This window comes from Archocentrus centrarchus, chromosome 19, assembly GCF_007364275.1.
Source record: "Archocentrus centrarchus isolate MPI-CPG fArcCen1 chromosome 19, fArcCen1, whole genome shotgun sequence".
In the NCBI taxonomy this organism is placed as follows: domain Eukaryota; kingdom Metazoa; phylum Chordata; class Actinopteri; order Cichliformes; family Cichlidae; genus Archocentrus; species Archocentrus centrarchus.
In genome coordinates, this window is record NC_044364.1 from 2,013,669 (window position 1) to 2,041,313 (window position 27,645).

General features: G+C 43.5%; 1 protein-coding gene across 3 annotated transcripts in view; it reads left to right on the plus strand.

Annotated features, from left to right (window-relative positions):
- The first annotated feature begins 373 nt into the window (after positions 1–373).
- Positions 374–27,645, plus strand: part of LOC115797862 (myosin phosphatase Rho interacting protein) — a 43,490-nt gene continuing 16,218 nt past the window's right edge. For all 3 annotated transcript variants that reach the window (XM_030754391.1, XM_030754392.1, XM_030754393.1), the window contains exons 1-10: positions 374–1,359; positions 6,543–6,620; positions 6,816–6,881; positions 17,363–17,514; positions 17,607–17,691; positions 17,790–17,961; positions 18,436–18,880; positions 23,553–23,679; positions 24,833–24,937; positions 27,435–27,491. In XM_030754391.1, coding sequence (XP_030610251.1) covers positions 1,237–1,359; positions 6,543–6,620; positions 6,816–6,881; positions 17,363–17,514; positions 17,607–17,691; positions 17,790–17,961; positions 18,436–18,880; positions 23,553–23,679; positions 24,833–24,937; positions 27,435–27,491 — 1,410 coding nt within the window. In that variant the 5' untranslated portion in view covers positions 374–1,236. The remainder of the gene's footprint in view (positions 1,360–6,542; positions 6,621–6,815; positions 6,882–17,362; positions 17,515–17,606; positions 17,692–17,789; positions 17,962–18,435; positions 18,881–23,552; positions 23,680–24,832; positions 24,938–27,434; positions 27,492–27,645) is intronic.

The following is a 27,645-nucleotide window of genomic DNA, read 5'->3' on the forward strand; positions in this document are numbered from 1 at the left end:
TTCAAAATAAAGATAGAAATAATAAACAAACAATTCCTGTTGTCACCAGTCGAAGTGGGATTAATTCTATTAACTTTTATTGCTGGGTTATGGACTGTTTAATAAAGTGTCAGATTTTCATACAATAATGTACACGTGACGAGGCCTATTTTTCATTTTCCCAAATATTTTCTTACTGAAGATTACTCTTCTTACTCTAGTTAATCCACTTTCTTCAGTGTCAAATGGTGTCAAACTGTAAAGTGAAACATTTCATTAACCATCTTCTTTCGGTGGATGGCGGCAGTGAGCAGTTATCGCGAGAGCCCGTTGGAGCGCCTGTTCGTGCGTGTGCGCGTGCGTGTGTTTGCGCTCCCTCTGCTTTCCCCCCCTCACTCCGTTGGGAAAGAAGAAAATAAACCCATTGCTGCTAACCAGGCTAGTTATGGAACCAAGCCCTAAATACTTGTTTTGGCATCTGTGACTGGCCGAGAGGTGCTCGCCCTGCATACTGCCTTTCCACCTGGGAGGAAAGCACATGAAGCTTTTGGATTTTTTGACCGACTCCTTTTCTTTAAAAAGTTCAATACGCCAGCAGGGAAGGATTTCATTAGCTAGGCTATCTCTGTGTTAGCTAACTGGGCTAGCTTAGCAAGGGAGCACTGGATGAACTTCGCATGGACCGACCGCTGCGGACGGGATAGCAGCCTCCTGTCTGACTGCGAGCTTTCTTTTGAATCGGGTCTTTCACATGGGAGTGTGTTGTCACTTAAATGACACCGTTTTCCCGGAGCCTGAAGGCGATAACTGTGTACCAATGTTGCTTCTGCGACTCACGCCATCACGTTATTGATCTGGAAACCCACTGGAAAGCTAACAGGATATTAGCCACCTTCTCTCCGCTCCGCTTTGTGGTTGCAGGCCATGGACTGAAAAGCATTCATCACTGAAGGACGAGAAGGCTGGCTTGATGGCAGCTAATTATTTATTGGGAGGCAGCAATTGGATACAGCTAAAGAGATAAAAGAAGCTTTGAACGTCGTCCCAGAACAGTTAGACTCTTGCCTTGGTCTTTTTCTTTTCTTTTTTTTTTTCCTATTTTAACTCGACAGTGCCTCGGTGTGCCGGAGCTTTTCCCAAGTCAGGATAGAATAGACGCACAAGAAAACAGTGGGATTACAATCCTCCGTTTCTACAAAGAAGTTATTCCAGAAATTTTTGTTTTTTAAAAAAATTATTGTTAAGTGGTGAAATATAATGTCTGCCGCTAAAGAAAATCCCTGTAGGAAATTCCAGGCAAACTTCTTCAACAAAAGTAAATGTCAGAACTGCTTCAAACCACGGGAGCTGCACCTACTGACGGATCAGGATTTAACCCAGGTAAGCCGAAAACGTTTAAGAGCTTTTTATGACAAACTTTGTCAAATGGAAAAATGTCACTGGTTAGCTGATCAGGGTTGGGAGAATGGAGGCTGACAGTTACAGGCTTGTTGCTGGAAAGCTGTATTATGTTATATTTAAACGAGAAGAGGTTGCCACAGCCTTCTTAATGAGTTGGGCTGATTTATAACGATCACGTCAATAAAGAGAGAGCCTTCCTCCGTCTGGGGTGCGATCAGTCTTTTAAGCACGTTTCAGACAGCATTGCAGTTACAGATATGTGTGAAGAAAGTTGTGGTCGAGTAATTTGGCTGAATCACAGGAACTCTGTGGTTTCTTCTTTACTTCCTTATTATACAGACAGGCGACAAAGGGGGGAAAAAGATTAACCTTTAACCCCTTGGTGTCTGTGGAGGTCATTCTGATGGTATAGTTTGAGTCCACTTGCTCCCTCTAGAGGGAAGGGTCATCCATCCACGGGGCGCAGGGAGCTGAATGGTTGAGTATGAAGTGATGTGCTATGGCCTTTCACATCACAAAGATGCTCAATTATTTCAACAACCATAATCACAATTGTTTGGTCAGTGATTGTAGCCTTGATTATTTGCAACCTTTGTTTGATCACTTAAATGTTTTCTTTTATTTTTTTTTAAATATATGAGATGATCTTGAACTTTAAATACAACCTAATTCAAATAAAAAGGAAATAAACAAAGAAGAGGTGGAGGTGGTGAGGGACACAGGATCATCGTGCAGGGAGTTGAGCCCATATGGGTGTATTTGCCCTTTAAGCCAGTCTCAGAGCCAACAGCCAGCCTTGATTGTGTGCTGACAAGATGAGGGACTCTTGGTGATCCAGCAACAAAGGCAGTAATATGGAAACCCTTTATGACTTTTTGACTCAGGCGTCTTTCTGTGATCTTGTCTCAAGCTGAACTAAACAATGAGTGACCTTAGGATTTTAGGAAGGAAAACACACTGCAGAGGGGTGTGCTTGATTTAGACACAGGACAAAACTGTAACTTTGTAGCAAACATATCCCAAAAAAGTAGTTTTGTCCTGATTATCTAGCTTACATAATCTTTGGAAGCCAAGATGTTAATTTAATTAAAGAATTTGATTAATCACTTAGTTCTACTGGATAGCCCAGTCTGCATTTGTCCTGTTCCAGGACCAGCTCACGTTTGGATGGGTTTGAGAAATAATTGTTAGGTTGTGCTACTAGCAGCTCTTAATTTTCACAGAAAGAAAATCATAGTGGACAGCTTCTGTCACAAGTTGTTGGTGAATTTTTTTTTAAAGGTACCCCTTAAAACTGTGGGTGCAGTTTTGTAACCACAGTACCTAGATTACTTTCCTGACTGGGCATCAGCACTGTCAGTGGAAAAGGGGTATATCACACTTTACTTTATTATTTTGTAGAAAATTCTCAAAACCACAATTCAGTTCATACTTCAGTTTAAAAAAAAAACAAGCCTGAACAATAATAAAAAAACTCCATGTTGTATGATCATTAAACATTACAGTGTTTATAGCTCCACACGGGTATCATGGAGTGGATGGTGAGGTGAGGCCTGCATTCAGCTGTGATCATATCGTGAGCTAGTTTTATGTTTTTTTTTTAGTCTCTCTCACTCAGATCATTAGTTTAGTCTCTGTTGTATCCTGTAATTGATCCCAGATGATGAGGCCCAGATGGGCCCGTGGACGTGGCTTAAGAGCCATAACGGCAACGTCAGCATCTTCTTCTGTTCTGCAAGTGTGTGGGGGCACACGCTTCTTTCTTTCTTTTTTTTTTTCTTCAAAAGAGTTTATTAGGCTTTAACCCTTCAGACACTGGGGTCCTGGATGGATTGGGTAACGGTTACATCACTTCCTCTAATCTCCCTGTGACCTGGCCCACACTCTCTCCCACAGCCCATATGATGACACAGGGCACCAGAGAGGCTTACTTTTCTGGCATTATAGAAAGATCCTCAATCAGTCTTTGCTCATCAGTGTTGTCCCAGTCACCCACAGGCTTTGGAAAATGTCTTCAGTCCATGAGCTATCCAAACAGCTGCATGAGTGCCTTTTATAAGGATTCTATCTGGACAGTCCTCAAACCAGTTAGCCCTGTGCATCAGACACCAGCCCACCGCTGGCATAAACCTATGTTATGTAACACCCCTTAAACAGTGTTAAACTTCTGAGTCATGTTCAGCAGGTCCAAGATAAGGGTTAGGAGTTATACAAATGTTCGCAGTGTTGAGACACTGATCCAGGCTGAGACTGAGGGGATAAACTCAACAACCCAGTGAAAAGAAGGCTCCTCTAAAGCTGCTTAATGCTGTTCAAACACACGGCCAGTTGATTTAGCTAAGTGAATTTCAGTCCTAAATCAAATAGAAGTTATTCAGAGCTCAGCGGGAGCTGAAGATTGCGAATTCAGCTTTAAAACACACAGCCCACACTGAAATGTTATGCAAAGGGAAGCGTCGAATGTCTGAAGGATAGTGTCCAGTGTAAACACACTCTCTCTGTTCACGCTGTTGGATTAAAAGGTGGGGCTGTGGGAGGAGCTTGGTTCAGATTCTTTTGTTACAGTCGGCATGCACAAAAGGAGGTTGTGTGTCCCCCGACAGGGTCCCTGTCTTTGGTCAGTGTTCGCTCGGTCACTTTGTGCTCACATAGTGGAGCTGCTGGGCAAACCTGGTGGTCTCTTCCCGTTGAAGAAAAGTGATCATGCTTTCAGGGAGAGGTGGTGGGAGGCAAGACGGTGATGGAGGATGCAGTCAGGTGAAAGTTTACACACACACGTGGGAGACCCAGAGAAAGACAGGCTGGGATGTGTTGGGACTTGAGGAGTGGGAGCAGGAGTCACAGGGAGAGAAAGGAAGTGCGGGGTTGGGGAAATTTGAGCAGAGATTCCCACCGGCAGCTGCTCAACATCCCACTATTTGAGGTTATGAGCGAGCTTATGGGTTTAACACGTACCAAATGTTCCAGCGCAGTTACTAACTGCAGGCTGCTCTCCACGCCCAAGAGGCTGCAGATCATATCCATGGTTCTGTGCCTGTCGGTGCTGTTAAGAGTCTTTTGTGTGGAGGATCACTGCTGTGATAATGAGATAACTTTCACATGGGTCCCCTGGTGTCCACACCCAGCTGCATTTGTTTTTGTCAGCAACAGGCTCGGACAGTGAAACAGCACCCCCAGCTAGAATAAACTTGCTCCTCAGAGTTGCAGTTAGAGCTAGCGCTGGTTTTGGCCTTTGGTTTGCGCTGAAGGAGCTCTGTTCAGCAGCAGCATGACCGATCAATTTGCTCGACATGTTTTTTACTTACCCCAGGCCATCGGGGTAACGGCTTACGTTGAACCCTGAAAACTACAAACTCTAGGTTAATGTAAACTCGTGTTAGCTATTGAATCTCCTCTCACTGATAAGTGCACAGGGGAGGAAAAAAAAGGAAGTTTCTCAAATTTTCATTGTTATTCTGTGTAGAAGAAAATTATACAGCTCAATGTTATAACTTCCTCTGCCTTTGAACATAAGCATCTGTTGGGTGGTTCAGCTGTAACTCAGGAGTAAGCTAGTAAGTGCTCTATCAAAGACCAGCTCTCCTGTAATCATACTGGAGTTAGCTTGTCCAGCTTCGGTTTTAGACTAAAACTTGTTGGGAAGCACTGATGCTAGAGTACCAAGCTCTCATCAGATCTGGTAATACTATCATCTCCTATTTTCTCTAATGATTTTTTTTTTTCCTGCCCTGCTCCACTGCTGGTCTTCACCCCACATGCTGTGAGAGAAACTAGCACAGCCATAGTGATTGTCGTATGCAGTAGAGACTTTGACACTGCGTTGAAATGTATTTGGTGTCTTCAGAGGGGAAGCAGTGCTGGGAGAAACATTTACACTGGGATAATCGGAGCTTTTTAATGACACCCCGTGCACCTTTACATAACCGCTTTATTAAGAAGCCAACATTCTGTCATCTGTGTCATTGATGGCTTATTTTGCATGTCAGTGAAATCCATCACAATACTATGCAGTCAATGATATAATTATGTTTATGCTGCCAAGTGGCAGCACAATTATAGAACTGATTGAAGATCTGCCCAGGAAGTACTTTTAGCTCCTGTAATGCAGCAGTTGTGAGCTGAGAACACAATGAAAAGTTATTAAAAAATATGTTAAGAACACCTGTTGTCTAATAAGAACAGGTGATCACAGAGAGTCTAAAGCCTAAATTAAGCTGGATTTACAGGTGTAGACAGCTACCATGTGAGTTTTCATTTGTAGGTCAGAGTTGGATCTCACCTGTGCAAACAGGCTGATGTTCCTATCCCCCCATGCAGTATCTGGAAAACCACTGCAGACTAAGGAGGTAGTGACAGCTACACTGCAGGCCACATGCTTAGCAGCCATAGCTGTGCCTTAACTCTTCAATACACAGATACAAATGCAGTGTTTACACTTTCCACATCCATGTTTGTGTGACAAGAATTTTGCCATCTCCCTGTGTACACATCTGTATGTGCCAACAAATCAGTGCTTGTTAGTGGACGAATACTGCCACGTTATGCATGTCGAACTGTACGAAAATGTGAGCTCTTATCTCCAGGTTTGAACTATACCACACTGCCCCGTGCTAAATAACTTTTATAATGGGTTCAGCCCATCAAAACTCCCTTCACAGGCATGTCAGGGCAAGTTCAATTAGACATGTATAGATTTATGGGAGGCATGCATTGACATGGAGGAGAATTAGAATAGCAATCGAATATCTGGATGCATTTACTTTCCAGAAGAAGCTTTTTAGGTTGGGTTTGTGGGAGAGGTGGGAGAGTGAGTGCTGCTAATGGTTAACACTTAGAGCAGAGAGATTCAGTGTGAAATCATGCTTCGTGTTCAGTGTCTCTGGAAGTGTCCATCTTTTATACTGAGGTACTTTTCAGTTCAACATGCCATCAGTCATTCAGTCTGTCATATGGGTCTCATGGGTATAAAGAGGCACTCAAGCATGTCTTCATATAGAGTTATTACTTCATAAGGCACACAAAGTGGTTTTATGTGTAAATGAACTGCATGAACATCCAGATCCCAAAAAAAGTTCCTCTCTCTCTCCTTCCCCTCCCCCACACCAGAGCTTTACCTAAATTGTTGTTGTTGTTGCTTTTTTTTCTCATCTTTCTTTTTACAGGCTAAACCTATTTATGGTGGATGGCTCTGCTTGGCCCCTGAAGGAACAGACTTTGACAATCCTATGCAAAGATCTCGGGTAAGGGCTGTGTTGTATGCCTGCATGTTCTATAAAATGGTTTTACAATGCACTGTATGCACATTCATACTCGCATACCTCCCCCAAATAATCGGAAATGCCCTGTGAGAGAAATACTGAATAAGATGCCATTAAAGACCCTTCTGAAGTCAGTAAAAGTGAGGCTAACCGCTAATACTCAATTTCTTCTCATAGAAATGGCAACGGAGATTTTTTGTGCTGTACGAACATGGCTGTCTGCGCTTTGCTTTGGACGAATCGGTGAGTAGTGCACGTTGTTCCTTGCTCAGACCTTCTCTTCTGTAGGGGCATGGAAGCCTGGCTGTGAAGGTGAACATCAGAGCTGCTCATTTTCAAAAGTGTGTATCACAGAGAGGTGAACCGCTGGGCTAAAATACACATTTCAAACAGTTTTATGGGTCATTTGCACTTTTATAACAACTGTGTGGTGGGTGACTTGTTTGTTTGGATTTTCTAAGGCTTGAAGTGCGGGCCATAGCTGATGACTGTGTGTTGCACATGTATAGTTTATGGAAGCAGCTGACTAACCAAGCTTGTTAGCATTAGCCAATAACATAGCACTCCACCTTATTGTCCAAATAGGGAGACTTCTGGCTCCAAAACCCCAACAGGAGAGTCCAGAAACCAAGTGATGATGTCATGCTTTTCTAGGTCCATGTTTTATATGCAGTTTATTCTGGGTGGTCGGGCTCTGTGATACTGAAGACACTGGGGCAAAAGTGGAGTTGTTTTGACTGAGGCTTGTGCTGCAGAGCTTTGCTGTTGAATCCAGTTTCACTCAGCCCTATCACGCCTTTCACAAACAGTGTCACTCCCTTTCTTGAGAGGAGCGTTTTCTATAATAACTGTTGATCTTACTTTATTATACTCTTGTGTGATGTTTGTAAAGATGTCTTGGAAACTGCTTATTAGGGCTGTGTAATATGGCTAAAAAACGCCCCTCCTATCTCAGTATGCTTAAGAGAAATGTTGATATGTAACATAAGGTCATGTTTCTATACATAAAAAAGGCTTAGCAAAATCAGTGTGCACTGTGTTAAAAAAAAGTGGTACGCTGTGTGCAGAGGTGATGTGCCAGCTGAGTCTTTCCCTCTAATGTGACTTTGTTGGCATTTGTTGTGGGAAATGAGTGACACTCTCTGCTGCAAGTGTGTGGGAAGCTGCGGCTGGCAACTGTGATTATGTTACTGAAATCAACTATAAACTGTCTAGACAGGCCCAAGATTCAGTATAACAGTTATTGATGTTGTGCAGTGTTCGATGCCGTGGAAAAGCTGTGCTTCTCCCGAGGCTCATAAGACGGGCTAAAATAGAGACTCTTCAGTGGAATTCATGGCATCGCGCTTGCGTCTGTTTATGTAGGTATTTGGCGACACAGCGTAAAGGATTTTTGGGTATGCAGCCCGACTGGGATGACGCTGTGCTTAAGTCATAGATTAGCTGAAAAGTTGGCTTGAACAGGAAAGGGAACAACAGTGGAGTTCACCTTGAAGAGGAAGAAATGTGGGGGGGGGGGGGGACCAAAAAAAGCAGCATGAAGCACAGATGATGGACCATGGCTGCAGGGACAGGTTTTTACACTTTCACCATGAATAAGCTCTAATCTCTGACTTTGGCCCTCCACCACAGGAGCTAAGCTAATGAGCACCAACAGCACAAACGTAATGAGAGCAGCAGCCCACAGACCAGCTGCTTCTAACACTGCTGGAAAAGTAACTTATTGTTTAGCAAATGAGCTGCTGAAGTGTGAGACGTTTAAATTCAAGCTTCATTTGTAATTGTTTTTTTTTTTTTTTTTTAAAGCATATTTAATGTTACGTATATGATCATTTATCTCTTATAAAAAAAGGAATGTATGCAACTTGTTGATTGGACAGTTAAATGTTGCTCCACTCACTGGTTGGAAATGCTAGTCTGTTAAACTGACAGAGTAGTAAAGTAGTTATTTATATTTCATTAATATACAGTGCAGGTTAACAGTGTTGGATGTTACGCAGCCACAGACACCAGCACCATTCTCCATTTTAAGAGTTGTAAGCAAACAAGGTGAAAAGTAGACCAAAGCAGGTGTATAAAGGATAAACTGGGTTCCAACCACTTGACTGGAGCGATGAATAAACCTAAATGCCTCTTAAATAAGCAATCAATATTTGTATTGTCTGTGTTTAACCTCAGCTGTTAAATTGTGCTCAAATTTGACCCCATGCCTGGTTCTCCGTATAAAATGATATTGTGGATAAAGCATGCAGTTAGTGGGCACATGTGCTTAAAGTCATGTGATGCTCCTACTAAAAACATGTCGTAGTTTAATTAAACCCCACATTTCCAATTTTAAATACTCTCCCACGATGTGTTTGCTCTGCTTGCTTCTGCTGTGCGGATGAACCTGTGAAGTATTGCAGTGTTTGTCGTGTGCTCTCAGTTTTTTGTGGGAATGTGATCTTGATACTGAAGGTTGACAAAAACATAAAGTCAGCAGTGTTGAAAATGTGCCACCTCACCAGAAACTCGTTCATGGAGGGGTGAATGGACAGAATCACTTCACCTGAAATATGTAAAAGTGATAGTTTTTAATGATGTGGAGACTTAAACACGGGGGAGTCCAGCAGAAGGCACCGATGGCTACAGAGAGGAAAGGGCTGGGACGTCTCCTCTGCCCGCTCCGAGCCTGTGCCTGGTTTTAGTGTTGCCAGGGGAATGCGACATGGGTGACCAAACCCACACCAGCCGATCGGGCTGGAGATTAGGCTGCTTGTGTGTAAACACTGGGGGCTGCACACTACAGGCCAGCCTGCTAGAAACACAGGCGGTGACTTTCTCATGCGTCCTGCAGAAAGCACAGGAGTGTTTACCTTTACCTTTTTGTCTTTATTTTAGTGGGTGAGTAGGACAGCGAGGGGGGAAGGCGATGAGATGACGTTACAGCAGTGCGTGGTGAATCTCTTTTCTCTTGCCAGTGATGACAATGGGAGGAAATGTGGTGTGTTTTCGAGCGTGCGTGTGCACGTTTCCACTGTGTAATGTGTTTCCAGTGACACCCAGGCTGGTGTGCAGTTGTTTTCCTCTCATTGTAACAGTGATTCCAAAACTGTCTGCCTCATTGTCCTTCGGTCTTTTCATCTGCTCCACACGGCAGGAAAAGTGGGTCAGGGAAATGGCCGCTTTGTGCTCCAGAGCCCTGAAGATAGGACCTCTCCAAACCCTCAGAGCTTATTATTAACAACACGTTAGTGTTCTCAAAGTCATCAGGCTCATCGTTGTTGACAGAGTGGCTCGAGCCACCCAATGGAAGGCAGAAAGGATACGTTTGAGCTTGACATCTATGTTTCCCGTTCCCCTGATGTGGCTTTTATATACCAGAGAGCTTTACACGAGCCACATCTACCCACTCTTTGTCTTTATTAGCTTCTACAGTCACATTATCTCCACTTGTATTGCTGCTCATCAATAGTCTCACCCTGCCGAGCCTCTCATAACAGGAAACAACTGGATTTGGAACCTCATTTAATAGCTTTCATATCATGATGTTTCAAAAAAAGTGTGCGTTTATAGTTTTGAATATAATTATGGTCCACATCCATTCATTCAGTCAGACTAAGTTGCTGTAAGATAGCTCTAAGTAGTCATAGGGCACAATAGAGCCAATATTTTAATTTCATGTGTCTGTGTTGCACCATTGTGTTGTGCTTCTCCAGCTTCTTGGACTTCTCCAGACACACGGAAAAGCCAACTAGAATCTCTGTTGTATAGTTGGCATTCTCCAGGACCTATCGGGAAAATGAAGTTTCTCTAACTTCCATAAAGTCCTTAAAGTCTATAGAATACAGCACTGTATGAATTATGGTTAAATGTGGCTCGTAGGGTAAAGTGCTTTTAGTTGTGCTCTGAAAAATGCTCTGTCGGGCGCCTGGGTGGCTTAGTGGTGAAGCCGGCAACCACATACATATGGCGTGTTGCGGTGCGGGTTCGCGTCCTGGCCCGTCGCCAGTTTGCCTGCGTGTCTTCCCGTCTCTTTCCCCCATTTCCTGTCTCTCTCCACTGTCTACAAAAGCTGCTGTGGCCAAAAATGCAAAAAAAAAAATCATGCTTATCCCTGGGGGAGCGCAGTCATTCGGGAGGGGCTCAGAGTAGAGCCGCTGCTCCTCCACATCGAGAGGAGCCAGTTGAGGTGGCTCGGGCATCTGACTAGGATGCCTCCTGGCCCCCTCTTGGGTGAGCTGTTCCGGGCATGTTCTACCAGGAGGAGGCACCGGGGCAGACCCAGGACACGCTGGAGATATTATATCTCTCGGTTGGCCTGGGAGCGCGTCGGGGTCCCCCCACCCCGGATGAGCTGGAGAAGGTGGCTGGGGAGCGAGAAATCTGGGCTTCTCTGCTTAGGCTGCTGCCCCCGTAACCCGGCTCCGGATAAGTGGAAGAAAATGGATGGATGCTCATCCCTGCCACTTAGTTCCTTTAGCTTTAAGACACCCCTCCATTTAAGCCAGCTTTCTTCTGATTGGCTTCTCCATGCAAACGCAAGGGATGAAAAACAGATAGGTGGGGGTTCTGTGCGCACAGCCAGAGCTGTGTGCTGGGGATAATCATTAAGGGTATCTCTTTTCCAAGAGTTTTTTTTAACTGGACGTAAACTGACCTTGAACCTTTGGTCACGCTTAATATGAGTATCCGGCTCTGGGACAGCGTATATACTGCGTATGACAGAAAATGAGAAGAAAACCGGGTTCCTTGAATCTAAGATTGTTTAACTTATCTTGGAGCGACGATATTGTCTGATATTTTTCACCATGTAGACAGCGGTGAACAAGGAGACCCTCAAAGCTGTTCTGTTTTGTCCATGAAAAGAGGGAAAGATGCCTTTCAGTCTAATGCAGCATTCCTCCTTTAATGCCCTTATTTGGTGAACTGCAGCGTACTTTGGGACCATACAGAGAAAGAGAAAAGGAGCGCTACAAAAAACCCACAGAGGAAACGTCATATGCCCCAGACCCAGACATTCCTCACACACAGCCTGCCGCAGCAAGCACCCTGCTTTGCTGATGCTGGCCCATCATAATGCTTCCCATACTGAACATCACTCTGAAACAAGTAAATGAATGGAAAGTGAGACTTTTTTTTTTTCTCAGAAGAACTAACACAGAGTGAGACCACCGTGAAAGCTCTGAGGTTAAAAGGTCAATGACCATGAGAACATGCTGAAGAAGGGGTCGGGAGGTGATGCTTTAATCCGGAGCTGCTTCTGTTCTACGTCATGTTTTAGAGAGGGACTGTGTTTTTAGAGTAACCCGCTCTAGCACATCTCCTTCACTTCGCTGTTGTGTTGACATAGTTTGGGTCCTGTGTGTTAAAGATTTTGATGGAGGGGAACTGCATCGAGGAACGTGCAGCATATAAAACAGCAGTCTCTCTCAGAGCCTGCTGGGGCGGACTTGCCTTTGGCTCGGCCTGTAAAAAGCCTCCTGGAGGATTTATCATTTATGGAGTGGGTGTACTCCACTCACTTCTAAAGCTGGCCCAGTTATTTTTTTCATACCGTTTTAACAGTTTTCTGGAAAGTTTACTGTTGGGCCGGGGCTGTAATAAAAAAAAATCCAGCAATTTACCTAAAATATGTGTCCCTTTTCTCAGGATGAAGCATTTTAATTCCAGTCACTTGTGATTTGTATTGTTTAAATGTAGTTTTCTCTGTGTTGTTTCTCATGTCAGCCAGAGATCTCAGGAGGAGTGTATGAGAAAGTTATTTCTTTTAATAATGCCCCGTAGCCAAGCTAAAATTAGTCAGCCACATGGAAGGCAGACACAATTGGAGGATATGGAATTGGCCCAGTTGTGTAAAAATCAAACCCAGGACAATTTGAACAGTAGCCTTGGTAGATACATGTCCTCTGTTTTGGTGCCGGTAGCAGAGGGCAGTTTCTGAGTGACATGTTGCTTTTAATGCCGTTAGCACCAGCATCAGCTCCATGCTCCACCCGAGCAGCAACAACTAGGGTTTAATCCCGGGATCCGGGATTCCCGGGAAATGCGATCAGAACCATTTCCCGTTTCCCGGGAAACGTTAGACGGGAAACCGGGAAAAAAGTCGCGCGCGTCGATTTGACTTTCAGAAAGAAAGGAAAGCTTCAGAATGTTAAATTTAAGGAAATATTGAGAGAAGGGTTCGTTTAATGCGAAAAGCATTACTCTTCATTTCAGGCACGTTCAGCCTCCGTTTAAGGCTTCAGCTTCATCTCAAGCGTTTAATAGAGGTATTACACAGTTGTGCTTTTTTCCTCTTTAATTTGTTGAAATCGTAGGCAATGTGTTTACCCTAAGGTATTTTGTATTATATAATTTTATATTATTATATATTGTTATATTGCATTATATAGCCTATAAAATATGCCTGCCCTGAACAATAAAGAAATATCTGTTTAACTTCGAGTGTTTCTTTTCCTCGTTTGCAGCCGCTTACTAACAATCATGAATTAGGATACGGGCCTAATGTGTGAAGAAATGATCATGAAATAGATTGCTTTAACATATTTCGCTTTTAAAATGGAGTTGAGTAAAATGTATATTTTTTAGGCTATAAGGATTGGCCAGTTTTTCAATAGACGATTCACAGCGAACCTACTTTAACCCTCAGACACGGTGTTATAAATTTGTTGTTGCCAGAATGGCAATGACCAAGTCGTGGTGCATTACTCAAGGCCCTGTGTTATGCCATATTATAGTGTAGTACGGTAGTTAACTTTTCAATGACTATTACAGCGTTCCACTGGTGGAGATATAGCGCAACAGATGTCGCCACGACAGCGTGGCTGAGCCTTTATCAATGCTGTGGAGATGAACCGTATTGTTTTGCACCAGCAGTTGTAAAATAGCTTGGTATAATTCCATGTACAATGGAGGAATATTCGAATTATATTTGTTAAGGGAGTGTTGAGGAACGATACAAGACCGCATAGCTCGAGCACTCCAATGTCGAGATGTAGGTTTTATTGCGTTAATCAAGCCGACGTTGCCCCCTACTGGGCATAACAGGACATAGCTGGAAAGCTACCTCTACAATATCAGAATAGGTTAAGGCCGACACAGGCTACAGAAGGCCTAATTAAAATAAAAAATAAATAAACTTTTTCCCGGGATTCCCGGGAAATGGCTCGTCATTTCCCGGGATTTGATTCATGTCATTTTCGGGAAAAATATTAAACCCTAGCAACAACATGACGCAGGAAAGCCACCTTCAGGCACACCGAGCATCGAAATCATCTCATGATCTTAGTTATTAGATGAAATTTATTACAGCAAGTCCAGTTTTAATATGTTTTCTTCTCTTTTCTTCTCTGTACACATTTAAAACCGTAATGCTCATTGCATTTTAGTTGCATAGAAAGATGGGACAGTAGGGCGACTGTATTTTATTCTTTTTAAGAGATTTTTCAGGGGGCAGGAGAAACTTCAGGAACCATTGACAAGACTGATGGAGATAACTGGAGTTTCCTAGGCCTCAGCCACTCTTTTGAGTCATTTAAACTAGATGTCGTGTGTGTGTGCGTGCGTGCATACCGTTGATAGCTTTTGGAGCATTTTTAATGGATTATCTGACTTATATTATGGCTTGCTGTGTGGTGGAGACCATCCCAGAAGTTTATATGGTTGATTATATGAATGCCATTTGTTTTTAAAGATGTGTGCTGTACAGTCATTCCACCCTGGAAAAAGAACAGTACAAAGAAATCATTAAAAGCACAACATTACTATGACTTTAATGCCCGTGATGAGTGCATGTAACCCTTTGACCACAGCTGTAGTTACGCTGCAGTAGGCTTAGGCTGCTGAGGGGCTTAAAATGATGCACTGAGCATTTCTTCTTCACTCATCTTTTCACTCTCTGTGTGTTTATACACCACTACTGTATTAGTATGTCCTTTACCCTGTCTCTCTCTCTGCTCTTCTTTCTCCTCACCCCCAGCCGGTTGTGGCAGATGGCTGCCTGAGGCTGGATCTGCTGGAGGTTTCTTCCTGTTAAAAGCAGGTTTTTCCTTTCCACAGTTGCCAAGTGCTCGCTCACGGGGCGTTGTGTGATTGTTGGGGTTCTTTCTAATATTGTAGGGTGTTTACCTTACGATATAAAGCTCCTCAAGGCAGCTGTTGTTGTAAATTGATGCTATATAAATAAAATTTAATTGGGGTGGAAAAAAAAGTTACACTTCCTCTTATCTAAAAAGATACTGGTGATGTTTGTACAAACAATTCATGTGCTCATTATTTTGTTAAGTCCATGCAGGGTTAACCTGTCGAGCTCATCAGACCAAGTTCTGCTGAGCCAGAACTTTTTGTCTGGGCCAATCAGCCGGCCACCGTCAGGAGCTCTCACTGCCATAAAGAATGAATCAACCTCACTTCTGTCAAATAATCGTGATTCAAACAACATGACAAAGAACTTCAAAGCGCTCGAGGACGTCCGCTCTCTGAACTTCAGGTTTCACAGGAGCCATAATAACCGTCCACCACCACAACAAGCTACCTCATTGGTTTCAGTTTCTGTCGTGGTTCGACAACTCTTCTAAAGTTTCTTTTTTCCTGTAAACGGGGATCATCCATGGAGAACGTCAGGGTGTAAGTTCTTAATGGAATAATCGACGTACATTAACAGAATGCCAGTGTCTCTGAAGTGGATACAGCGTGTGTTGATTTTTAATCCAGACATAGGTGTAAATTATTTTAGCCATTTAGCTCCTTTCACACTTTTTCATTGAGGAATAATTTGCAGGCGCCCCCTGCAGCTTCCCCAGCAGAACTGCACCCAGTTTCTTTAAAGTGGGATTGATAGGAAGTGGAGCGGCTCCCCCCTGACAAAATCACAAGAAGCTGAAATTTGTGTGGCTGACCTCAGGGCTTCATTTGAATGTGTACTGAACATCTTTGAGCAGTATAAAGGTCATAAATGTCAATAATTACAGGAAAAGTAAAATACCAAACATGTTTTTTTCTTAAAATAATTGACATAAATGAGCTTTTACATGTTTTTTGTGTTCTGCTGCACCAGAAACACAAAGGTGTTAAAGGCTCTACACTTAAGCCTGCACTCTCCCTACAGTGTGAACGGGGCAGTGTTTTCATTCCACTGCCTTGAAGCAGAGATAAGATATGCATTGTTAAAATTGTTGTTCTTTTGTGGAGATGTATTCATCTTTCTATTTTTAGTTCTTAAGAAATCTTTGATTTTAAAAGGTGTGCAGCAGTCATTTAAAAATCAAATTAATTTGCTCTGCCAACAGCAGCTCCTTAATCTGCAGCTTTTCTCAATCCATGCGTCATTTGTTGAAAAACTTGAACCTGCCGAGAAAGTAGAACTGTTTTTATATCGCAGCTATGAAAACAGTTGCAAGTTTTTATCAGCTGCCTGATTAATGAAACAATGCACAGTTGGCGCTCTAAATCTGCCCGCCCCTTATAGATGATGGTGGAGAAAGGACTACACAAAGGGCCTTGTTGGTTTCCTGAGCTTAGTCGCTTGTTGTTTTGTGGAAATGTTCAGTCAGAAAGGACTAATGCCGGGAATAGATTACTAGAATTCACTGACTCAGAATTTCTCTGCACTTCTTAAAGCACTGCTGGGGTTTAGCCTCTCTCATCTCAGCAAATATCACTCAGTTTATTAATGTGGCATTAGTTTTGCCACCCTGTGGGCTTCCACACAGTTGTCATTTGCTCCTTATTTTTCACACATGATCATTCTTGTTTCTTATGGAGGAAATTGTTCCACAGCGTCTCAGCTCGGAAGTAAGATGCCGTGTAATTGCCATATTTGGCAGCCCCTAGGGCTTTACAGGCAGATCTTAATAAAGCTGGATATGTGTTCAGTGGCCTTAAAAGGAGCTGGAAAAAGACCCAGCACCTGTTTTACATCTGTGGCAGGCATAGCGCTGCAAAGTCTGATAACAGAGCAGACATGGAGAAGGTTGGAGAGGAAGTTAAGGGGATTTCTTGATGTTATCGAGACAATACAGGTTCAGATGACATTCGGATCACGCAAAACATGCACGGAAGTGACGTCAGAGCTTTGTCTGTGGTTTGTGCTTTGTGGATCAGCCACTACTCTGACAGTTATCAGTCTCTGTTCTAAAACCATATCGTTCTCTGAGCATCCTGTTACCTTCCCCTTTCACTCAGCGTGCTATAACAGATGGGATTTGCCCAGTTACCATGGTGAGGTGGTGATAACAGCTGACTGTCCGTGCAGTTTGAGCCTCAGAGAGAGAGAAAGGTCAGAGGAGACTCCGAGGCATATTTTCCCTACTTCTTTGAGTTTTGAACTATTTGGAATGTGATGTCAGTGATATCAGTGTTTAGTTGGCAGTCACACATCCAACATGGAAACAAATTAATGCATGGACACGGATGGAAACAGCCCAGTGACTCAAGCATGCCTTCCATATTTTTTCCACATTTTTCCGCATCTTTTCTAAGGTTTCAAACCGAGCGCTTTGCTACAGAGCTGTGTGATACAGAAGATGCTCAGGAAGCATCTGTCCTGAGTACTACACAAGTTAAACATAACGATGAGCAGTGAGGGAGATTTCCATGAAAGTGAGATAGTAGATATCTTTCACATTTAACAAAAGAAAAAAAATCAGATAATCTGCCATGTCTCAAAAGGGAAAACTGAACACCTGCCCAGTGCACAAATATTCGGGTACAGACCTACTCATTTCTCATATTGTCTTTTCTAGCCAAGCACGCTGCCTCAGGGCACAGTAAACATGAACCTCTGTACGGACGTCATTGACGCAGAGCCCAAAACGGGCCAGAAGAACTCGCTGTGCATCATCACCCCCGACCAGGAGTATTACATCAGAGGAGAGAATAGGGAGATCATCAATGGGTAACTTGTCCAGATATACCTGCTGATGGCTTGGTACGTGGTAGGATGTTGATGCACGATATTCTAAAATCTTTGTGTGCGTGCGCGTACAGGTGGAGTGAACAGCTGATTGTATACCCCCGAACCAACAAACAGAACCAGAAGAAGAAACGCAAAGTTGAGCCTGCCACTTCCCAGGTAATCCTCACAACACAAACATGACCAGTCAGGGATCAGTATCATGCTCCACTTCCCTTAGTCCATCATTTTGGACTTCTTTGTGTGTTCCCATCCAGGAGCCCGGCCCAGCCAAGGTAGCAGTTACTGGGTCTGGTATCCCAGAAGCAGAGAAAGTTCCAGATTCAAGCTCCATCATCTGGCAGGAAGAGCTGAACCAGAGGGAGGCCGAAGGGGCGGCAGTCTGGGCTGCTGCTGAACTTCCCTCAGGATCGCCACTGCCACCTGCAGGTAAGGAGGAATAACACATTAGCCTTTAAGCAGTGAGAAAATTAGATCAAACATCCATCCATCCATCTTCTTCCACTTAGCCAATTCAGGGTCACGGGCGGCTGGAGCCTATCCCAGCTGTCATAGGGGCACGAGGCAGGGTACACCTGTACAGGTCCCGAGTGTCTCACAGGGCTCAAATATGTAATTTAGATAACTGAAACAAACTTCATGTGCTTAAAAGTGGCTACAGCAATTTACCAAAAAGTTATTTTCTTTTGAAAGTTTATATGAACATATCAATCAGATTTACTAAACAGGCTAAATTAACACGGGGCTGCAGTTACCAAGAAAAAAAGATGCAGATACTGTAAAGTGTGTCCATACCTTTCAGTTGTAAAACTGTCACAGTACCTCTTTAGTAAATCCTGGTTTTCTAGCTTAAGAAGTGGAACGCAAACATGTCTCATGGCGTCTTCTGTTCCTCATCTCTAGGGGACTGTGCATCTGTAGGGCAGACTTCTGATGCAGGCTCAGTGAATGGAGATGAGGTGGACCGGGGCGGCCTGCCGCTGCACGCCTCCGCCCCCCAGCCTCCCAGCGACCTGCTCTCCCCAACTGGCTCCTGCTCCAGCCTGGGAGGCGTCCCGCGTTGCCTCTCTCCAGCTCCCAGTGACCCCTTCCCCTCTGGCAGCTCCCTGCTCTCCAACGGCTCCCACATCAGCGGCTCGGTCAGCTCTCTCGACTCGGACGCCAGCGGCAGCACAGTGACGAGTACTGACAGCCACCCGGCCACCCAGAGGGGTGGGCTCTCATACAGCCACCACGACACGCCGCGGTCGCGGAGGCTGGAGGCCGAGGTTAGAAAGGCTGAGAAGAGGAGCCGGTTCAGGAGCCCAGACAGGCAGGAGAGAGAGGCCATCCTCAGCCCCGAGAGGAGGTCAGTGTCTGCTGCAAGGTTTTTGTTTTTTTTGGAGGCATCCAGCAAAATGGCAACAAGTGAAACATGTAGAAAGTGAGCTGTCTTAATTTTAGCCTGACCTTGACTTAATTTCTGAGATATTTGGAACATGCATCTCTTTGTGACACCCCATTTCTTTAAATGCAACCATGCAGCCAGAGTGCATTGGCTATATACAAAATCAATGCGAGTGATCAGTGGAAATGGTGGACTTTGCAGACTCGTACCATTATTGTGCCATCTTTACAGTGCCCCTCCTAAGTTGTACTTACAGTTGAAAAGTACCCACTCACTCCTGACCGTCAGCAACGTTCTCTGGCAGTTGATCATGTTTGGGTAAAGTCACTCTCATTTGAATATATGACACTAAATAGCTTTAGCCCACATTCAGGTATCCAAGTTGTACATTTATTTATTTTTGCTGAGAGGGGTTTGATTGAAAGAACTACTACATATGAGCATGCAGGTCAGGCTGTAGCAAAGGTGATTCATTTAGTGTGATAAGATCCTGCTGCACGCTGGCAGGTAAAGCATTTAATCAGCATCTGATTTAACCTGATGAACCAGGTTAGTGGGCTGCTTTCTTAGAATCTCAGCTCCGTGCTGCAGCACTTGAGCCTCTGGCCTTTTAAAAGGATTTGTGTATATATGTGTGTGTCTCCGTCTCTCGCTCTCATATTTTTTATCACGGGTGTCAAAGTCAGTCTGAATCTCGGGCCAAACAGGATTAACCTTTATTGAACATCTAAAACTGAAAATATTTTAATCAGCAATATGAATTTGAACGGCCAGAATATAGAAACATTTTCCTCAACACATTAAATAAAATATAATATTATATTATATGATATAATATTATATATATATTATAATATAATATTATATTTTTCTTCAAAAATAACATCAGGAAAAATGAAAATATTTCATGATATGATTAAAATTTAGAAATGTTTCAGATAAAAACTGATGTGACATCAGCAAAAATGCCAGAAACAACAAGCTATTTATTTTCACCTTTATTCCATTTCTTTCTTTATTACTTTCCTGGTGTGTGATGTCAGCTCACCTGTGCAGGTCTCCCTCCGCATCCGTCCCACCAGTCCACTCTTTTCCCCTCACATCGCAGGCGGGGGAAAGGAGACACACAGTTTACCTCCGATGTCAGCGAGCGGGTCCTCTGCCTCCCGCCTGTTTACAAAGTCCACTCTTCGTTTGGCCATTTTTGGGGGGTCAGGCAGCTCAAATGTCATCGTAAAAATGCTGACCGATGTTTTTTATGCACTGATCGATGTGTCATTGGCAAGGCAGGAAAACTGGTTAGTGCACAGGTCTTGACCTACACACTAAACCTCTTATGTTTTAATGAAAAAAATCTGTTACTTAATAATCACCCCCCCCCCCCCCCCCCCTTCAGATGTATTCTTTTCTTTTATTTCTGTTTGTTTTAAATCATCAGTCTATGAGCACACTGTTTATACATGCAGGCTCTGTACTTTCCATTCAGTAATCTGCCTCTCTGTTTGTGAAGAGGACTCTGTCTCACACACACACACACACACACACACACACACACACACACACACACACACCAGCGAGGGCAACACTTCAAACAAACCTGGTAGGTAAAGAGTGGTTGGAGGGAAGTGGGGTCAGCTTCCTGTGACATTTAGATCCCTCCATCTCTGCCAGGCCTGAAAGGAAAAGGAGGGGAGGAAAACGGGAGGAGTGCCCACATACAGGCCCTTAAACACTTTACTGGCGTCCTGAACCGGTTCATGTTGTAGTGAGCACACATCTGCCTGTACAGCAACCAGGGAAGCAGCCTTGGAGCTGCTTTCCAACACTTACCTCATTATGTGACTGGCAGGTCAACATGGTGGGCACCTGTGCAGCAACAGAAGCCAGCTTTATACTTTTTTAGATTCCTTGCAGTGTGTGGCTGACAAGGTAAAAAGATTAATTAATTTCAATTACAATTAAATCGCTTTCAGCCGTGGGATTTTCCCCCATTTCTCTCCATCCATGTTCATTCACTGCTGAATATGTTAGTTCAGCTCAAGCTGAGATCATAGAAACAAAGTTTCTGGTCAACAAGATCGATCTACAAGTCCAAGTTGCAACAAGGTGAACCTGTGGACTAGCAGGGGGCAGCGCCGTCCTTGCACGATGAGCTTACATGGCTAGTCCAGGCCTGTCTACCTACCAGGTGTCCTCCGTGCCCCATTTCTCATTTGTTTGAATTTGAATAATATTTTAAAGTTCAAGGAAATTCTTCGCTAACTGCGTGATGTTTGATAAATTTGTGAACATTCATGTTAAATAGTTGTGGTTACAGTTACTAATTAAAATAATCCAGATCATGAGTTTTGTCACAATCGCAGAGTCCCACCATGAAGCTGTGGCCTCGAGATCTTTTTATTTGTTTCCTGCCAGCAAAGAATGAGAAATGTGCCCCACATATATTAAAAACAGATTGTTTTATGTGTGAATTTCCAGGAAAATGCTTGCTGTAGCATGTGAGTAATTAAAAGTTAAATGATTTGACAAACTTATTCAGTCTTTATGTGCTGCTGTTTAAAGGGTGGGGGGTGGAGTTGGTGCACAAGCTTCAAGTGGGATTTTTTTGTTTTAACTTAAATGAAGCAACAGATATAAAACAGCAGCAATTGACCAGCAAGTGTGTGTGCACTCCTGGCCCGTGTTTAATGTATATTCTGACAAATTCTCATCGGCCTGACTGGGACGAACAGAAAAGAAAAGCACGCAGTGGCCTGCACGCTGTCCTCGTCCCCGCTCCTACATTGCCTTTTAAGGGCAGCCTCTGTAGCAGAAGTGTCCCCAAATAAGGGCAGCATTTAAGCAAAGCGTAATGTAATATTTCTCACTGGGTCTTACCCTCTTCCTCTCTGTAGTGTGGGTTCCTCTGTGATTGAACAAAAGCTCTGTGTGGGAATGTGTCAGAGCAGGCGGCGTTCTGTGTCACAGATTGAGGAAGGTTGCAGATGGACTCGAGTGAGCGTAGGCTGTTCTCGGATCTGTGATCCGGCACTCATTTTACCCCTGAGATGGATCTTTCTGTGAAGCGGCTCTTTTAATGTAATCTGTTGCAGATTATCAGGCAGTCCACCACATCAAAGACCCACTGAGAACATCTAAACTCTTGTGGATTTTTGCATTTACATTTTAAGCTTTTAGCTCTTTTTTTTTTTTTTGTTGTTTTTTTTTTATGAGATGAAATCACCCAGGGAAACAGCACTAACAGAACAAACTTTGATATCACTCAGAGTCCGGCCTTAAATCAAGCTGTTACAGTATTAAGAACCTTCAGATTAAGCAGTACTTCAGATTTATCCACCTTTCTATCATTCATTTTGTTCACCAATTAAATCAGTTGAACTAGCAGCACACACGTTACCTCAGATTGTTTTTAAATCTGTTTTATGAAGATTAATTTGCCTTTAAAGGGGAACACTTGGTTCAGCTCTCTGAGCTATTTGATCATAAAAGGGGTTCAAGACATTTTGTCCTATAGGTCTTAAGGCACAAGTATGTGTTTTTTTTTGGCACCTGGGTTGACTGATGGAGATCAGTGCCAAAGTGAAAAAGTTCCCAAGGTTGGCGTCATCTGTAGGGTCTTTACTTTACAATATAAAGCACCTCGAGGCGACTGCTTGTTGTGATTTGTTGCTGTATAAATAAACTTGAATTAAAGTATTTGAACAATGACACAATTTGGTAATTTTGCAAACATGCGATCTCTACACAGAAAGGTCTCTACAGGTTGCTGTGAGCCGGCCTGTAGAGTTATAGCACTGCCTTAATGTGATGCTGTAAGTCAGCCTATAATAAAATACATGCACCCTCCCAAAAAAATAATCGCACATTGCAGTGATGCAAACTGCAAGAGCTCGTGTTGGTCCGTTTTTGATGATAATGAGCAGTGTGAACACTGCACCAGTTACCACAGTTTTATCATTTTCAATAGCTCTGACAGTCTGTGTATGATTCTGAGCTCTGCTCTCTTCACTGCCTTTCAGTAAAATGAATTTATTAACTCCAAGTCCGACACACACAGCTCAGACGCTCGTGATGGCAGACACACCAGCGCAGTATGAATGTAACGTGTAGGCTGTGTGAAGGTTCAAAGATCATATAAATGAAGCTTATGTGTAAACTGAGTAGTTGAGAGTATTTGCAGTCACTGCACCATCTATGTTGATCTTAATATTACACAATAAGCAAAACGGGACTGTGTGCAATAGTGAGTCTGACCAGATGAGATTGCGTAGTCACCCTTTTGCGTGCGAGTGTATTAACATCCACACACTTCTGGTGTGGTTTAGTTAAGAGCATTCACTGTGATCAGTCAGCAAGACTGTAATAACAGAAACAAGCAGATGATCTCAGAGCTAAGTAGGGCAGCTGACCTGATTAGCGGCTCTAATGTTTGTCAGACTGCTGTAGAAGAAAACTCATTCCCAGTTCCAGTGTACTGTTATAAAACTGGTCGGATTACGAGGTCAGCATCCGGGCCCTGAGAGCCCTTCAGTGTCATTACCATTGAAGAAGAATTACAGAAACACTGATACAGAAGAAAAGCACTGAATGCATTACATGTTGAACTAAAGTGTGCATGTGTGTGCGTTTGCAGTCGCTCCGGTGTTATTGAGAAGTTGGAGGCCTTGGAGTTGGAGAATCCGGAGAAAATGGAGGTAGAAGAGTCGGGGAGAAGCGGAGCCAGACAGGGCCGAAGTGAGCACAGACGCTTCCATAGAGAGGTAACACTGCTGTGTGTGTGTGTGTGTGTGTGTGTGTGTGTGTGTGTGTGTGTGTGTGTGTGTGTGTGTGTGTGTGTGTGTGTGTGTGTGTGTGTGTGTTCCATCCAACAGTGCCAACATTGTGCAGCAGTTCACAATAGATACGGCAGGACTCGTAAACAGTGATTTTTAAACATCACATGGCAGAACAGATGTGATCTCAGCAGTGCCCCCCCCCACCACCACCCGTCCCGCCACTCCTCTTTCTTTTCCCTTATCCTCACTCTCTTCCCTCCATCCTCTCCCTCTTTCTGTCCTGTCTTTGTTTTGCTTGTAGGTCAGAGGTCAGCAGGGGGTGCTGTATTCATTTCCAGTTTCCACTCTGGTGGGATTCCCCTGGTGATAACATTTTCCTTTCCCACCCCGGCCCCCTGCACTCAGTTAGAGTAGCTCAAACCTGACTTTAGCAAGACAGTAGACCAACACACAGTCCCCACTGGGACACTGTTTGCCTGGCCCTGGGTCTTTTTTCACGTGCACAGATGAAAATGTCACATACGCACACAGATAAAGCTGCCAAGACTGCTTATGTGTCCCGTACTGCACGCACACATTAGCACTCTGTTCTCCTTATTGTTGCGTTGAAACAATATGCACACACATTTCAAGCTGGCGCCTTTAGTCTCGTGCTAACAGTGTGTATTTTTGTTTTCGGTCTCTTTGATTCGGTGCTGGATTCAGTCTCATAAAACTTGCGGCTTTGACAAAGTAGAGTTTGTCATGAAATTTCTCCACAGCCCATTAATACCCACTCAAACAGACCTGATTACAAAGGAATGGATCAGTGATTTTTGCCTATTCTGTGTGTTTTCTATAGAAGCGTTTACCTGCTACTTATTACCTGCAAAATTACTCTGTTTGCATTTTAACTATGAGAGTCTACCATACACAGGTGTTTAAAAAAATTAACGGCACATGGACGTCTCACTTGTTTTGTTTATGTTCAGCTCATACGCAGACTGCGAGCATGGGACTGCTCACTGCAGTTACCTAAATGGCCGTAGATGTCATTAGTGACAGTGGTTTTCTGGAAGTTACAGAGAGCTCATTGAAGTGTGTTTATGTGTGTGTGTGTGTGTGTGTGTGTGTGTGTGTGTGTGTGTGTGTTGTTTAGGAGCAGAGGCAAGATGTGGGTCAGGGTCTGGACTTTCCCTCCACCCTGCCCCCTCTGAGGAGAGCCAAGTCGCTGGACCGAAGGACCACTGAGTCAGTCATGACGGTGAGAGTTTCTGTAATGTCTGTGTGAACTTACGTGTAATCCCAGTAAAAGTCCAAATGTTCCTGTCAGGACGTGACCTCTCAAAGAAGCCGCGGTTTGTTTTCTTTGCTTACTCACTAATTGGCAAGCCTAGCGGCAGCAGCAGAGATGATAAGAAATCAGCTGCTGTTATTTGCTCAAGATGTTTATGGGAATAGTCTCTCATCCCGTGTTACATCATCATTTGTAAGGGGTCCTGAACTGTATTTACCTTAAAACTTAAAAGCTAATTCAAATAGAAACTGTCAGGGCCGAGGTTTGTTCACCTATGCTGGACTGCTGACTGAATATTGAATTTATGTTTAAAGCCACTGAACTGTGCTTAAATCCAGTAGCATGAGCGAATCCTGTTTATTGGGGATCTAGTACACTTTTTTTTTCCTGCCATACGTATACTGCTACAGTGGAGCATGCTCATATCAAACATGTCCAAAGTTTCAGATAATAAACTGAGCGTATTTAAGTAAACCCTGCGAGCCAAAACCTCTGGCTGCTCTGAAAGCTCCTTTTCAAACATATTTATTATTACATAATGTATTTAATGGAAACGTTTCTTATTTAAACGTCACTGTGCTACTTAGTTTCTGAAGAGTTGTAATCTCTTCTTAAAGATGTGCCATGTTGCTGCTAAATGACCTCTAAGGCACAGTGAGCCAGTAATGAATATGGTTCAATAGGCTGAATAAAGGAGCGGGTTCAGAGTTTGTTCTAATGATTTAGACCTTAACACTCCAATATTGAAAGTTCAGTGCATTCTGTCTGTGGTCTCCTGGACAAAGCAGCTCCTGTTCTGTTAAGCCGAAGGATCAGGGGTCGGCAGCAGTGCCAGGGCTTCAGCCGAGCGGAGAGAGGGGTCATTGGGTTGTTGTTGGGGGGGCGGGGGCTGAGAGGCATGATTTGCCTCCTAACACAGGAGAATTAAATACTGCGTAAAGTCTCAGTGGACGTCACCCAACAGCACGCCACAAAAACATTTAATGGCCAGATTTAGTGGAGGTATTAACATTGATGGTGCAAGTGGAGCGTTATGGTTCATACAGCTTTGTAGTGCAGTAATATGAGCTTGAAGGAGGCCCGTTAATTTCCACCTTCATATTTCTATCCTTGCACTAGAGTAACCTTGCATGATTCAAATCTCAAAATAATCATTTGAATTTTTCTTTTACTGAACCTTTGTGCAGCCCCTCAATTCATCCACTGTCTGAAATATGTTTTAAAAAAACAAATAGCTGGGCTTTTGGGAGAATCGACTGAGTCTGTGGGGATTGGCTCAGTTTTGGAACCAGCCTCGAGTGGCCATTAGAGGAACTGCAGTTTTTGATAGTAGGCTTCAGTTTTCATCCCCTGAGTTTGCCTCTTTGATCAGTTTAATGTCAGGCTGGATATGAAAAAAAAATGTTATCACAATCATTTATTTCTCTATCAGTCTGTCAATACGAATATAAATCAAATCACCATTTCTGTAAAGCTCAAAGGTTTCTTTTTACTCCTAAGTGACGATATAAGGCAAGTTTAAATATTTATTTTCTGTTGGATGTTGATCATAATAAATGTACTGTAGAACATTATACAACTGTATTTTAAATAAACAACACGGGTATATACAACAAACTAGGATCTGAATTTTTCAAAAGCTTCAGGTGGCTCAAACCTTATCCTAACCACATGATTGGTTCAGTGTGGGGCTGTTCTCGTTGTTATTGGCCCTTCGTGTTGTCCGTCAAAACATGGGTGGAACGAGTTCTGTCGAAGTTATTTCACGGTTATTATCTTTATTTCTTTCCTGGTGTTTCTTTGGCCTCGCTGTGGCGGTGCAAAGGTGCAGCCCCCTCAGTGCTGCAGGGGGCAGCGCAGGCCCCGCCTGTCCCTCCTGTCTCCAGGTTATTCTTCTCGTTCTGCTCCCCCTGTGTGCAGAGTTTGCTATGCTGTGTGAATTCATCCTGCTAGATATGACATGGAAATAGGAGAGTATGTCTAAGTGTGTGCGAGCCCATCACAACTTTCTACTGCTGGTCACTGTTCACATGTGTATGTGTATGTGTGTGTGTGTGTGTGTGTGTGTGTCAGACCACACAGTGTTGAGCACTTTGGTTCTGTGGCAGCACAGCCCTGCAACATGTGGCAGAAGTTGTCCCCAGCCAGTGATCCACATTTCCAAAGGCTTAAATCCTCATTCATTCATTGGTAGGGTCAACTTCTCCCGACCGAGTGAGCATGTGTTTTAGCTGCTGTTGATTTTTGACCACCAGCAGGTAGATATTGAACTTGAATTTGACACTTTGCCACTAGCATTTAGGAGCTGGGAAAATCTGTTTTTATTTATGCTTTGTTTGAAGAAAAAGATGGGTGGTGTAGTTTGCTGCTGCAACACTTTGACCAAGAAAATAAAAGGGTTTGTGTTTGTTTCTGACATTTTCTTGTAAAATGATGATTCAATATCCTCTTTCTACTTTTTTAGCCTGACTTGCTGAACTTCAAGAAAGGCTGGATGGTGAAGCTTGACGAGCAAGGCCAGGTACCGTTTTTATTAGCTAATTAAGAGAGACCTAAAGAGGAAACTAAAGGTGGTGTCAGACAAAGACTTTTTTGTAAAGGAGTGCTGGAGTTGGTTCAGACAACATGTGAACTGTCCACCTGAGTCACTGAAAGTCTGTAGCACTTTATGGCCT